This window comes from Antechinus flavipes, chromosome 3 (genome assembly GCF_016432865.1).
Source record: "Antechinus flavipes isolate AdamAnt ecotype Samford, QLD, Australia chromosome 3, AdamAnt_v2, whole genome shotgun sequence".
NCBI lineage: Eukaryota > Metazoa > Chordata > Mammalia > Dasyuromorphia > Dasyuridae > Antechinus > Antechinus flavipes.
Window position 1 is genome coordinate 229,937,991 of NC_067400.1, and position 15,579 is coordinate 229,953,569.

At 32.1% G+C, this 15,579-nt stretch overlaps 1 protein-coding gene across 3 annotated transcripts in view; it reads left to right on the top strand.

Moving 5' to 3' along the window:
* The window catches only part of HERC2 (HECT and RLD domain containing E3 ubiquitin protein ligase 2), a 213,766-nt gene that overhangs the window by 57,449 nt on the left and 140,738 nt on the right, over positions 1 to 15,579 (top strand). For all 3 annotated transcript variants that reach the window (XM_051984643.1, XM_051984641.1, XM_051984642.1), the window contains exons 10-16: positions 3,536 to 3,709; positions 6,926 to 7,114; positions 7,872 to 8,023; positions 9,016 to 9,173; positions 9,375 to 9,488; positions 12,372 to 12,623; positions 15,022 to 15,215. In XM_051984643.1, coding sequence (XP_051840603.1) covers positions 3,536 to 3,709; positions 6,926 to 7,114; positions 7,872 to 8,023; positions 9,016 to 9,173; positions 9,375 to 9,488; positions 12,372 to 12,623; positions 15,022 to 15,215 — 1,233 coding nt within the window. The remainder of the gene's footprint in view (positions 1 to 3,535; positions 3,710 to 6,925; positions 7,115 to 7,871; positions 8,024 to 9,015; positions 9,174 to 9,374; positions 9,489 to 12,371; positions 12,624 to 15,021; positions 15,216 to 15,579) is intronic.

Genomic DNA, 15,579 nt, shown 5'->3' on the forward strand with positions numbered 1-15,579 from the left:
CTTCCTTCCCCCCATCCCCTCCCCAAAATGGCAGGTTGACCAATACATATTAAATATGTTAAAGTATATGTTAAATACAATATATGTATATATGTCCATACAGTTATTTTGTTATACAAAAAGAATCGGACTTTGAAATAGTGTACAAGTAACCTGTGAAGGAAATAAAAAATGCAGGTGGACAAAAATAGAGGGATTAGGAATTCTATATAGTGGTTCATACTCATTTCCCAGAGTTCTTTCGCTGGGTGTAGCTGGTCAAATTCATTATTGCTCTATTGGAACTGATTTGGTTCATCTCATTGTTGAAGAGGGCCACATCCATCAGAATTGATCATCATATAGTATTGTTGTTGAAGTATATAATGATCTCCTGGTCCTGCTCATTTTACTCAGCATCAGTTCATGTAAGTCTCTTCAGGCCTTTCTGAAATCATCTTGTTAGTCGTTTCTTACAGAACAATAATATTCCATAATGTTAATATATCACAATTTATTCAGCCATTCTGCGATTGATGGGTATCCACTCAGTTTCCAGTTTCTGGCCACTACAAAGAGGGCTGAAATTGGCACAATTGGCACAATGTTATGGCTTTTTTCTAGTTCCATTCAGCAGCATTTAAGTGGAAGTAGAGGTGGGAGATGGTGGGAGTAATCTAAGATTGGGTTTTAATAGAATGTGAATGGGGATAGGAAAAGAGTGAGAGAGTTCTGAGAAGAGGATAGTGGCATTGAACCTGCTTCACTTTTGCCTTGACAGCAGCTGGTTCATTGTCACAGAGACTGGAGAAGTAGTATGTGTTGGTTAGACATAGGGGTTTAATTTGATCAGAAGACATCATGACATTCCTCAGACCCAGTAGCATCAGCAGGTGGTGGGATTTTGTGTGTCTTGGCTCTGCTTTGTGGTGTTATGGTGCCATCTCCAGGCACTACTCTAGTCAGAGGCAGAGCTGTGTCCTTTTTTTAATGTAGTTGTCAGGGGTGGGTGGTTGTTAGGATTCCTCCAGAAGTTCCCCAAGAAACCTGCTCACAGAGAAAATTACACTTTAAAGAAGAATATTACAGGTGGTGGGCATGAGATTTCAATTTTTAAGTGATCAGTCATCAGGATAATAAGAAATAATTCTGCTGATTTTTATCATTTTTGCAATAATTGTGGGAACCTTTCAAGTAATTACTCCTGAGATTAAGTTATTGCCCTATTTTCTTTTAATGTGTGTTCATATCCAATTTGGTAACACATTGAATAACTACTATGAACAAGGCAGTTGATGTTAGATATCATAGGAGATAAGAAAATGTTTATTACAGTCTGTCAGAAAGGATTTTACAGTAGCAGGATAGCTAATCCTGATGATCTTTTAGCATTCCTCATTTTTCTTGAGCTGTTTTCTGACTTTGGGTCCATTTTCACCATTTTGCATTTTCATAATAGTGCTCTCTCATTTTTTCCTTAAATGTCTAATTATTACTTTTCAATTTCTTTTGCTGGCTCATCATTCCTATCATGTTTCCCCTTTACTTTGAATATTCTCCAAGGCTATAATGGTAGTCTTCTCTCCTAACATGTTCTCTTGATTTTCTGTTCCTATGGATTTAATTATCATCTCTATGTAAGTGGCTCACAGATTTATAAAACTAGAGTCAGTCTCTCTTCTTTGAGCTTCAAATACCTATCACTCATTGAGACTTCAATATTTTAAACTAGTTTTCTTGGAGACATCTTTGATTCAGCCTGTCCAAAACTGAATTTTTTATCTTTTCGTTGAACCCATCTGTTTTCCAGACTTAGCTATTTCTGTTGAAGACTCCATTTTTTCAGCTCTCTAAGATTCATAACCTTAATTCTTCATTCTTCCTAACTACACATAGCCACAATCAGTGGCCAGTTTTTATGTATCTACAATATCCAGTCCTTTCTCTCTATTCATATAGCCTCCACATTAATTCATGCCCTGACTATTTCATCTAAATTATTGCAATAACTTCCTGATTTATTTCCCTGCCTCACTTCTCTCTATTTCAGTTTATCGTTTGCACTTTTGCCAAAATTGTTTTAATAAGCATAGATCTGACCACGTGATTTCCCTACTTAGTAAAATTTGTCAATTCTCTGTTGCTTCTGGGATCAAATATAAATTCTTCTCTTTAGCTTTTATAACTTCACAGTCTAGCCCCATCCTGTCTTTCCAGTCTCATTGTACATTATTACCTTTCTTACCCTTTACAATCCAGCAAAATCAGCCTTCTCTGTGTTCCTTATAAAATGCTCCATTTAAATTCTCTCTGTCTTTGCACCGTCTTCCTACATTCTCTCCTTCCAACTGATGAGTCCCTCTCTTAAGACTTAGCTTAAATACTACCCTCTAGATTTTAGTCCTTTCTAACTGAACTGTTAATGCTTTTCTCCCTAGCTAATTTTAAAAACTACTTTCTATTCTTGTCATAGTTATTTTGTATATACTTATGTGTTCTTGTTTCTTTTTTAGAATGGAAAGGTTTTTTTTTTTCCCCCAAAGCTGTTTCATTCAATATAATTACATCCAATATAATTATAAAATTATATTCCTATTGTTTAGCACATGCCTAGTCTGTCATAGACATTTAATAAATAATACTTGATATATTTTTATTTTCTCCCCAATTAGTTTGTAAAATGAGTCATAAGTTAAATTACCTAATTAAAAAGAGAAATGACAACCATCTGAGTTACTCACAAGGCTGTATGAAATTAATCATAAAATAAGAGGCTTAGGTTGTAGATTAAAAGAAAAATGTCATTGCTTTTGCCTGGATTGGTGTCAGCTGATTTCTCAACTTCAACCTTCCCCCCAACCCTCCTCAAATTTTATTAGTCTTTCTACCTTCAATGCTTGAGGTTTCCCCCCTTCTATTCAGCTCATTTTAAAAGTGTTTAAACTTAGAAGATTCAGTATTATTCTTTTTTCTCCATACTATTGTTTCTAAAGTGGGCTCAACTTCTTAACTTCTTTTCTGTATTTGAGCCCTGGCATTAGATGTGGAAGTGATACAGTTTATAGATTCATGTTAAAACCTTTGAAATGATTTTACTTTTATTTTCCAAGTCTTTCATTTAAAACATAATTATACTACAATGTTGTAGTTTCCAGTCCTGCTACATATTAACATTTGATAATCTTTGTTAAAAAGGTTCTCAATTTTTTTATAGAAAGATGACTAGTATGGCTTGAACTTTGAAAACAGGAAATATATGATAATTTCTTTAAATTGGATTGAAAAAATACAAATAGCTTGATGCCTCCATTCATATCCTTTATATGAAAAATCCTTAGATTATATAATGATCAATTTGAACATAAGGCTGTTCATTCAGGCATGTCATTAATATTGTTGTTTGAGATGACTAAAGTAAATAGGCCAACTTTATCTTTTATATCCATACCAAAATATGAATAATTGGAAAATGTATTAAATATTTATTAGTATGTTTATATTTTTCACATTATTTTTGAAATATTTGACTAATGTAGCTTTTTCCTTCTTCATTTAGATGCTGTCTGGTCTTCTGAGTCCCAATGAAAGTTTTTTGAGATACCTTACTTTACCACAAGACAATGAATTAGCTATTGATTTGCGTCAAACTGCAGTAGTGATTATGGCGCATTTAGATCGTCTGGCCACTCCCTGTATGCCTCCTCAGTGTAGTTCTCCTACATCTCATAAGGTATTTATTGAAATGAAATTGTTTATCTTACTATTATATCAGGAATTTCAAATACCTTGAAATTGAATTTAATAACTCTTTACATTTTCTTTTGTTGTTCCAGTTATGGTAGAAGTTACTTTTGAAGCTATTTTTAATTAGCATAGGAAATTTATCAACTAATATTCTTGACTATATTTGGTAGACTATTGTGAAATCTTGTCACTTTTTAAAGATTTAGCATCTTATGATAAATGGTTTTTAGGAAGACTATTTTTAAAGGGCTCTTTTATATATTATTAAAAATGATGATAATTCACATGGCATATTGTAGTTGCAAAATACATTCCTTCTAACCTTGTGATGTTATCACCATTTTTTGGAGAATAAAACTTGGATATAGAGGAGATAAAATGCCTTGGCCAAGGTCATACAACTAGTCATTGTCAGAACTGGGATTTAATGTCCAGCTTCTGAATAAAACCACAGTTTCATTGTTCATCATGGGTTAGATTACCATGAAAAGATCCTTTTTACAGATTCCAGGTCCACTACATCTCAAAGTAAGGAAACAAACAAACAAAAAAAAAATCACCTTAGTTTATTGTTATTGCCCTTGTAGACTCCTATTCATCCTTTTAATTTGCTTTTCTAAATAAGTCCTTTAAAGGACTTAATACTACCATCTCTTAATCTCTTCCCTACTTTATGCCATTCTCCTGTGGCTTTTTTTAGTAACTTTTGTGTGCATTATTTGTTGTCCCTTCCTTAAGAGTAATCATCTTATTGAATCTGGCAAGTTTGGGAAAACTCTGAATTCAGCCATAAACTATAAAGACTAGCATATTTAATCAGGAGAGAATAGAGATCATTTGTTTTTTTACATAAGGTCTTAAAAGTCCTTAAACTGCCTGCCACTTCTTAGAATAGGCTGTTTTCTTGAATATTACTCCCAGTGGCAGGAAGTGTCCCCTTAAATTTAATTTAGAAGAATGTGGAAAGAAGTGTTTTATTTCTTATATCTAGGCATTAAAGTATGTTCTTACCTCCCAAAAGCCCCTGCTGCAAATTGCCTTGGATTCTATACTGAGCTTCAACTCTCTCTGAACTTCTAGTATAGTACTCTGGTATTGGTTGGCTTTAGCCATCCCTTTAGTTGCTCATGCCTTCTCCTTTTCTAGATATTGCATCCTTCCTGGGGCCCCTCAGCTTTGGTAACTAGTAGTTGTGCCAACACAGCCTGATGCTTTTCATGTCTTCTTGAGGGGAGAACCTTTGGACTGGATGTTCCCTTTTCTCTACTCCTTGACTTGAGAATAATAATAAACACTTTTATGGTTTGCAGAATGCTTTACATGTATTATCTCACTTGAGTGGTATGATAATCCTTCATAGTAGATATTGGAAGTGATATCCCCATTGTGTAAGAATGAGGAAAATGAAAAATTTCAGCTGATTAAATAGGAGGGACTGTGTTTGCCCAAACAGTATCACAAACAAAATATATGTATAACTACAAATGTACACAAATGTTAGAATAGCATAATCAGTCCTCTTGTTTTTATAAAGTGGCCACTTATTTATTATACTTAAATAAGTGGCCACTTTATAAAAACAAGAGGACTGATTATGCTATTCTAACATTTGTGTTACTTAAATAAAATAGTCACTTATTTGTTAAACTTTGCGCAGTTTAAGTTCCTTACTTTATTTGTCAGCTCTTTTGATGTTCTGAGAGCAAACTGACAACAAACCATTTGCATGTGACATTTGAATGACAAGTTAAATCAACTTAAAAGTTTTTTAAAATTTAGTTTTGAAGTTATATTGAATGAATCCAGATCTTGCCCAAATTGTTTGAACTGTTGTCTGCTTCTATACCATACCTCAGTTTCTAGCTGTAATTATTTAAATCTTGAAGCATTAAGTTGTGTCTCTTCATCATTTATCAACAAATTCACATTGAGAAATTTTCTGGTTAATTGTCCCACTGTTTTCCTCTATCACTCTTTAGAAGGCAGAAACTTAATATTCTCTCTCTCTAGATAGTTGAGGGTTGCCTCAATGATTGTTAGTACCTAATATCAAAAGGAGATTACCTTAAATTCTTTTCTAGATGAAAGTTGATCTTGCTAAGTAATAACATCTTTCCTTTTTACAAGTTTCTGAATGCCTCTGGTGATTAAATGTGTAGTTTTTTATTTGTTTAGCCTTCCTGGCTTTGTGGTACTCTGACAAATGAAGTACATGCTCTTTGCTGATTTTCTTGACCATACATGTCTTTCTTATTTTCTGAAGGTCCAAGGATAGTAATCTTTGCTCCTGATTGTCTTTTTGCTCCTGATTGCCCTCTTCATTAAACAGTTAGAAAGGACCTTCAGGGCACAAGACACTATACTAGGTCCTAAAGATTCAGAGGCACAAACAGAATAGACCTTGTCCTCTAAGGTCTTACGTTCTACTTAATAGAACATACACTTTACTAGGAACAATGCTAGTGATACTACTACTGGAGGGGGAGGGGTGAGGGCAGCATATCCACATGTGCTTCCTGAGTGGAAGAAACACAGTTTACTTTTTATTGGCTCTCTTTTTCTCATTTTTATCTTTAATATACTGTAAGCTTTATAAAACAGAGAACCATGTCTTATTTAAAGTTTGTACCTTTTCCAATCAATACAGAGTAGGTCCTTTTAAAATGTTTGTTGAATAATATGAGTAGATGAAGGAATATGATAGCTTAGTTCCTGAGAAAAGTGAAGGCTTTTGGAAGCTTCCAGCTCAAAATTTAATTGTACATTACACATTCTATCCATGTAAAATCCTAAAAAAGCCATTATAACAGTGATACAATTTTGAAAGTATCTGAAGTTGAGAAAATTTTAAAGAATTTGTTATTGGACAGCAGTATTAAAAAAGAAGACAAATCTAAGTTTGAATGCATAACAGTCATTCAAAAGATGTGTTACCAGCTCCATCTTATGTTTTTAGGGTAACAGTATTATGATACTTATATTATATACAACTTTCTTCTACATGAATAAAAGTTCATGCCTATTATAGGCATTTTCCTGCAGGATGATTTGATCATTGCAGGATGATTTGATCATTGCATTGCTATGCTAATCTAATTCATTTAAATAAATATTTAAAATATGTATTACATCAAATACAGCAGAAAGTATTTATGCCTGGTATTTTGTTAGGTGCTTATTGAATTAATTTATTGTCTTACAGGGATCTTTACAAGAAGTCATAGGTTGGGGCTTAATAGGATGGAAATACTATGCTAATGTGATTGGCCCAATTCAATGTGAAGGACTTGCAAATCTTGGGATCACACAGATTGCCTGTGCAGAAAAGCGTTTCCTGATTTTGTCTCGGAATGGGCGAGTTTACATGCAGGCTTACAACAGTGACACATTGGTAGGTGGTGATTGTTGTTTTTTCCCTAATGTAAATCTTTTTTTCTTGACTTAATCTTGATTTGAAATTGAAGTGATAGCAAGGTGAAAATTTTCTCAGATTTCTTTATTTTCTGAACTTCCATAGTTTTGGTTTGTTTTAGGTCATCAGTCCCCTTTTATAAATTTCATGCCATGTCATTGATTTGTCACCATAGGTCTCTCTTTTTATCTTTTTCATTTTACTACATCATTTTGTTTACTTTGAAATTAGTTTCTTCCTATTATACTTAACTTCCCATGCAAATGCATTGATAAGGCAAAAATAGTATTTTGCAAAAACTTTGTAAAAGATGACTTAAAACAACTTAGAAAAACAAGAGGCTAAATGTACATTATTGATATCCTTGAAATGTAATAGTTCTCTAGATGTTTTCATACATAAAGTATGCTTTATATATAACTCTAAAAATTATTTAATATGTTTCCCTTAAAAGATGATTACCAAGGCTCCTGTATTTTAAAAGTTAAAATCTGATATTCATAGTAAAGCAGGTTGAAAACCCAAGTTATTGTTTAGAATTTGCTCAGCATTAAAACTGAGGAACTAAAAAGATTTACTTCAGACATTCAGGGTTTTTATTAAGTTGGGGCTTTGTTGCTATGTGGTGCATTACTAAGTTGTATCTTAAGTTATTTTACTGATTTTACTGATTTCTCTTTTTGTGACTTTAATTTTCTTTTTTTTTTTTCTTTTTTGGTATTTTTATCCTTTTTAGGGACCCCAGTTAGTTCAAGGTCTTGCTTCTAGAAATATTGTGAAAATTGCAGCACATTCAGATGGTCATCATTATCTGGCGTTGGCAGCCACTGGAGAGGTCTTTTCTTGGGGCTGTGGAGATGGTGGACGGTTAGGCCACGGTGACACAGTGTATGTATTATCACTGTGTTTGTTATGAGGCAATAAACAGTTTTTATAAGAAATATCCCTTTTCAGATTAGAATTCTAAAAGACTGGAATAGAATAATAACCCTCTTTCATACATAATTATGAAATAGTTTATTTGTGAATAAGACTAAATGATTACGAATATGGTATTTTTTCAAGTATTTTTTGAGGGTTTGTTGTTGAGAATAATGTTTTAATAAGCATTGAGGAGGCTATTCTTGTTTGGGAATAGCCTTATTCTTTAATGTTTTCATTGTGTTTTGTACTTTGTAGTTAATAAATATTTTACTATCAAGAAATATGAATTGATCCTTGCTTTCTGTGAAGTTTCCATATAGTTATGTGTATTGGGGAGACATGTAAGCATAAGTTAAGTGATAGTGCAAAATACAATGTATGAGTGACATTTAAAGTGCATTAGGAGATCTGAAAAGGTTCAGGTCAGTATAGGTTACTGGAGGAAGTATTTTGGAACATATGACAGTAGAATAACTGCACTCAACATTTATATTTTAGAACATTTTCAAAAAAAGAGTTCATTTAAAAAATAGCTGAGTTCTTTTAATGGATGTTTTTAAATGTAATCCAGATTCCATTGAAAATTTTTCTGGGTAACATTGATTACAAATAGAGTATTAGTTTTAAACTAGACATTGAGAAGGCCTTGCCATTCTGAAATCATTATTCTGTAATTTGCATATACAAGATTAAAATTGCATTCATATTTAATCCTTTCTATGAATGCTGTGAATTTTATGAAACATTAAAAATCATGTTATATGTTTTGAAAAAATATTGTTTATTTTCATTAAACAATTTTAGAAGTAATTTCGTATCTTTGATTACTAATATTATTTGTAGTTGTTATAATTATTATTTTTCTCAAGAAGTGCTTTACATTGTCATTTCTCAGATATATTTAAAGAACATTTAAATTTTTAGAAGTTTTCTTATTCTCTCTGTCTTACTACTAGGCCTCTAGAAGAACCTAAGATGATATCTGCTCTCTCAGGAAAGCAAGCTGGGAAACATGTAGTTCATATCGCATGTGGAAGTACTTATAGTGCAGCTATTACAGCTGAAGGAGAGTTGTATACTTGGGGTCGAGGAAACTATGGCAGGCTGGGACATGGTATGTTTTTACTTTTGATATAAAATTATTAAAGGATGACTTTTTTTGTAAAATATTGTTATACCTCAATAAGGATACAAATGTGATTTTTCTTAAGGTTGTGACTTCACTTTTATATTTGTAGCTGAAGTGCTTAACACATAAAAGGCATTTGGTAATACTCACTTATTGATTGATATGAAAGAACTTTCTATTTTGAAGGCTCAAGTGAAGATCAGACAATTCCAATGCTAGTAACTGGACTTAAAGGACTGAAGGTTATTGATGTCTCTTGTGGGAGTGGGGATGCTCAGACTCTTGCAGTGACTGAGAATGGTAAGTAGAAAATGGAAAAAATGAATTTTTACCCAATGAGAGCTTTTTAACCTGGGCATTCTTTTAAAAGAACTTTGGACTTAGAGTTTCAGTTTGAAAAGACTAAGGTTTTTTTTTTTAAGATCTTAAAGTCATAGATCTTAAATTTTGAAATGATCTCATCAGGCCATTTAATTTAGCTTCCTGTCTTAAGTCAAGTGAAGTTTTATTTTTCTTATATAAATGAAGAACCTAAATGGCTTCTTCAAAGATGGGAGGTGTTAATGGTCTATTGGAATCATGGAATCATAAATTTAGGATCCTGGAGAGGATCAGATAGGTCAACTGGCCCCAGTCTCCTTATTTTGTTGATAAGAAAACTAAAGGCTCAAGAAGTTATGATTTGCCAAAGGTCACACTAGTGTAGAGCTGGAATTTGATCCTACATTCTTTTGACTCCACATCTAGTATTTTTTTTTTTTTAACTACAACCTTCTATATTAGTCTTTTTTCTTTGTAATTGTTTTAGATGGACTATTCTAATAACATAAATAGTTGGAAATTTTGTATTTAAAAATACTCAATGGGATGATTTCATTTTCTGTTTTACATATGTTAAGAATTTCAGGAAAGTATTTGCAGTTATTTTCTAATATGTTAATTTTTAGAAAGAATAAGATGATGACTTGGGTGTCACTTCTGATTTTGGGGGTAGAAAATTACCATTTATTGATGGTTGAGCATCTGATTAGGACCAAAGAAAATTTAGTAAAATTTCTACATAGAGTTTGGATTGTATACCATTTACTGTGCAGTTTTTGTTGCTAATTATGAACTAACTGTTGGATTTGGAATCAGGCTGTTGAAGTCGGCTAAAATCTCCTGTTAACTTGTAATTCTATCCATTATCCCTATTTCTATTTTCACTTCCCTATTTCAGTTCCACTTGTTCAGTGATGAAGAGAGCCATATACACCCAGAGAGAGGACCGTGGAAACAGAATATAACCACAATATAACATTCTCACTTTCTCCGTTATTGTTTGCTTGCATTTTGTTTTCTTTCTCAGTTTTTCTTTTTCTTCCTTCTTGAAAGTGCCCCAGAGTCTGCCTTCTCTTTTCTTTGTGGCAACCCTCAAATAATTGATGACAATATTTCTTTTCCCTGCCTCCTTCATTTCCTCTTCTGTAGTCCTAACTTACATTCCAAAATAAAGATCCTATAAACTTAATAAACCACTCTAAGAACTTAGATTTTTCTGGGCTAGACATTCTGTTTCTTTTAAGTAATTCTCATATAATCGGTTCTACAGACTTTTTACCTTTTTGGTTGCTGCCCCGTATTGGATATACTCAAACTTGTTTGAGGCAGTTAAAAATATTCATATATACACATTAGAACCAAACATATTGTTGCAGATGTAGTCTAATTAGAGCAGGGTCCAGTTGAAGTACCAACTCCTAGATTTAGGACTTTATACTTTTTCATTTCTGTAGCCTATGATTTTTAGTTTTTTGGGGAGGTGGAGTGTGCTGAAGAAGCTACATCATATTATTGTTTACCATTGAGTCCTAAAACACCCCAAATTCCATGAACAGCTACTTAGTTGTTTCTCTCCAAAAGTTCTGTATTTTTACATGAAAGTTCTTAATGCATATTTGGCTTATCATTCCATAATATATCAAGATATTTTTGGAATTGTGTCCTGAAAAAATATGAAAGAATTTGAAAAATACATTGTTTTCTTTTTTTAATTTCCTTTTTTATTTACAAAACATATGCAAGGGTAATTTTTTCAACATTGACCCTTGCAAAACCTTTTGTTCCAAATTTTCCCCTCCTTCCCTCACCCCTTTCCCTAGCAGGCAAGGTAGTCTAATACATATTAAATATGTTAAAATACATATTAAATCCAAAATATGTATACATATTTATACAGTTATCTTGCTGCACAAGATAAAAAAGATCAAGAAGGAAGAAAAAGAAAAACTGAGAAAGAAAACAAAATGCAAGCAAACAATAACGGAGAGAGTGAGAATGTTATATTGTGGTCCCCATTCTGTTTCCACGGTCCTCTCTCTGGGTGTATATGGCTCTCTTCATCACTGAACAAGTGGAACTGGTTTGAATCATTTTATTATTGAAGAGAGCCATGTCCATCAGAATTGATCATTGTATAGTCTTGTTCCCATGTTCCCATCTCCGAGTTCTACTCGTTTTACTTAGCATCAGTTCATGTAAGCCTCTCCAAGCCTCTCTGAAATCATCCTGCTGGTCGCTTCTTACAGAACAATAGTCTTTCATAGCATTCATATACCATAATTTATTCAACCGTTCTCCAATTGATAGGCATCTACTCAGTTTCCAGTTTCTTGCCACTACAAAAAGGGCTTCTACAAACATTTTTGTACATGTGAGTCCCTTTCCCTTCTTTAAGTTCTATTTGGGATATAACCTGCTGGATCAAAGGGTATGCACAGTTTGATAACTTTTTGAGCATAGTTCCAAACTGCTCTTCAGAATGGCTTATTATATTTTATATTAGTGGTAGTCAAGAATTGTTTTTTTTTTTTTTTTTTTTTGGTTAAAGAAGTACTGACATCAGAGCAAGCAAGATTCAAGTTCTTATTTTTATCTCCAACAACCTTTCAATTTTGTTTTTTTTTTCCTTTTCTATGTTAATTCCATGTCTGTCTGAATTGTTAACTGTAAATTAGAGATTGCTCAATTTAATGTGTATTGTCTGCTTTTTATATGCAAAGCTTTGTTGAGGCTAGATTTTTTTTTGTTCTAAAATAATTTCAGTTTTCTTAGGAATCTGACAGTTCATATTTTGATATGTCATCTTTATTGATTATGAAAATGTAGTAGACTTGGAAATAAGTATCATATTTTCTTTTCCAGGTCAAGTCTGGTCTTGGGGCGATGGTGATTATGGAAAACTAGGAAGAGGAGGTAGTGATGGTTGTAAAACACCAAAACTAATTGAAAAACTTCAAGACTTAGATGTTGTTAAAGTACGTTGTGGGAGTCAATTTTCTGTTGCCTTAACAAAAGATGGTCAAGTTTACTCGTGGGGAAAAGGTGACAACCAGAGACTTGGGCATGGAACAGAGGAGCATGTTCGATATCCGAAACTGTTAGAAGGCTTACAAGGTCAGTGTAATGCAAAATAAAAAGCAAGATTTGTTTGTTTCTTTTTACCTCTTTTTTCTTAAATAGAAATAGGATAGAGCTGGCTTCTTTGATAATTTTCTTTGAAGGCTTTAATATTTTTAAACTAAAATTTATATTTCTTTACTTTTAATTTTTAAATTAAATTTACATTCTTTAGATTTAAAACCATCACTCATCATTATTAATTACAGGTATTTACACTATGATAGAAAATACCAACCAAGCAAATTTAGATTCTTACAGTCACTGGTGTCACATTATGGTATGCTTATTTTAGTCTCTATTTAAAGAATAAGCACAAATTATCCTATAAATAAAATTTAATACATATGTATGTGTGAGCATATATATATACATATATATGTATATATATATATTTAATGTGTATACATTTATACAAATCTTTTTATTTATTTAGTGCGAATAATTTTTTTTTTTTTTCTAATTTAAAAAACATTTTTATTTAAAGTTTTGGGTACCAAATTCTATTTCTTCTAACCTTCCTCTTACCTTCCTTTTACCTGATAATATACTAAGCAATCACAGGTAGGCTATACATATGCAATTATGTAAAACATAAAATGAATAAATTTCAGTTCCTTCTCCTAAATTAATTTTTTAAAATGAGCACTGTGGCACCTAGAAATTGAGAGTATAGAAGAGAGTTTAGAGTATTATTTTTTTATTCTGGGGCCCATGAGCTCATTTAAAAAGTTTTTTGATGACTTTCGGTATAGTTGGTTTCCTTTGTAATCTTATACATTACTTTACACATTTCAAAACATTATTCTGAGGATGCCATAGAATTCATCAGTGCCAGAGGAGTCCATCCACATTATAATTATTTTAGCAATTATTTTTAAAAGAAGCATTTTTATACTGCTTTTGATAAGTTACATATTAGGGGCAGCTAAGTGGTGCAGTGGATAAAGCATCAGCCCTGAAGTCAAGAGGACCTGAGTTCAAATTTGGCCTCAGACACTAAACATTTTCTAGCTGTGTGTGATCCTGGGCAAGTCACTTAACCCCAATTGCCTTAGCAAAAAAAAAAAAAAAAAAAAGAAAAAGGTAAGTTATATATTATTGAAAATTAATACTTATAATTCTTCAAATTTCTCCAGTGGGTAATTAAATCCTCTCCTCAGATCTTCCATGTAATACTTTGCCTGTATATTCCTATGCATTTATGTCAATATTTTATTTTGAAGTTATTTTTAACATGTGTTACATAATGCTCATAGACTTAGCTTCATGAGGGTAAGGACTATGCCTGATTAAGCATCTTATCTCCTCACTCTACACTTAATAATTGTTAGTAGAATTGAGCTGTAATTTATTATTACTGTACTTGATCAGATTTACATCAGTGTACTCATTTATTCTTTTGTTTATATTTTTCTCTTTTAGTGAACTAACACATTTTCCCAGTTATATTCTTAGGAAATTGTCTTTGTGTTAGTCTTGTTCTACCACCTGTAAATTAATGTATTTCTTAACATTTACATTTACATCTACGGATGTTTCTTAAAAGGATTTTTGTTGTTTTTGTTTTCAACAAGGCATTTCAGGAAAAAAAGAATTTCCTTGAAAGAGCTTGCTTGAAAAGCAAAAGTTATTTTTGAGAAGTAATGGGATAGAGCGAGTAGAGAAGAGGGGATAAGAAAATCATTTAACACTTCATAGCTGTGTGACCTTGGGCAAGCCACTAGCCAATTGCCTCAGTCCTATATATATATATATATATATTTGACAAGCTTTTATCTGAATCGGGGAGAAGTTTAGTAGAGAGTGCTGAACTTAACAGTCTCCTCTTCAGTATTTACTGCTTAGACTACTGGGACTTAAAACTTGTAGTTTGTAAGCAATATTATTTAAAGCCTAGAAATAATATTTAAAAATCTAGTTGAGCCTTACTAAATAATAAAAAATTAAATTGCACTTATTTTACTTTGGGGTTATCTTCTGATTTTTTTATATTTTTGTTTTCTTGAGAGGCTGTTTCCTGTAGTAGTGGAAATACCACTCTCAAAGGCACAAGATTCTAAATCGTGGCTTTGTTGTCCATTAGTGTCTAATGATGTTTAACATGGACTTATGTAGAAATAAGATGCTTAATAAACCTTTATTGAATTCAGTTGTGTATCATTGGTCAAATCACTTAACTTGTTTGACTCAGTTTCCTATTTGTAAATGTAAATTTGATAAAATATTAAAAAAAAATACTTTACAGGATATATTTAAATTTATTAAGAGTTTCTGGTTAACAAATAAATATAAAACAGTTTAAAACTGTAAAATAGATTATGATATGCTATAAGTTATTTTAGTTGTTACCAGAATTTTAAAATTAATTGCAAATTTGAATTTTGTCCCATAGGTAAAAAAGTAGTTGATGTGGCTGCTGGTTCTACACACTGCTTAGCACTTACTGAGGATAGTGAAGTTCATAGCTGGGGGAGTAATGATCAATGTCAGCACTTTGACACCCTTCGGATTACCAAACCTGAACCTACTGCATTGCCAGGATTAGATACAAAACATATAGTTGGAATTGCTTGTGGGCCTGCTCAGGTAAACGATAAAAGTTTCATCTTTAAAATATGTTTAAAAAGAATAAAAAGAAAAAAAATCTTTATTTGATATTTTAAATTAGTATTTTATTCTACTTGAGTAGAAGAGAAGGCATTAATCACTTAGATGATAGAGATTGAGTTACAACTATCTGTTAAAATACAGTAAAAGACAATTTAAAGATTAGGATAAATTTTTCTAAATTTGGACATATTTGTCTCCAAATTTATGACATTTCAGTAGACTGCTTATATGAATAAAATGAAGATTTGCCTTCCCTAGGAACTAAAAACTAGTATTCTGGACTAAGAATTAGGAAGTTATATTCATATTTTTATTACAAGAAGAGTGAATAATGGAATGC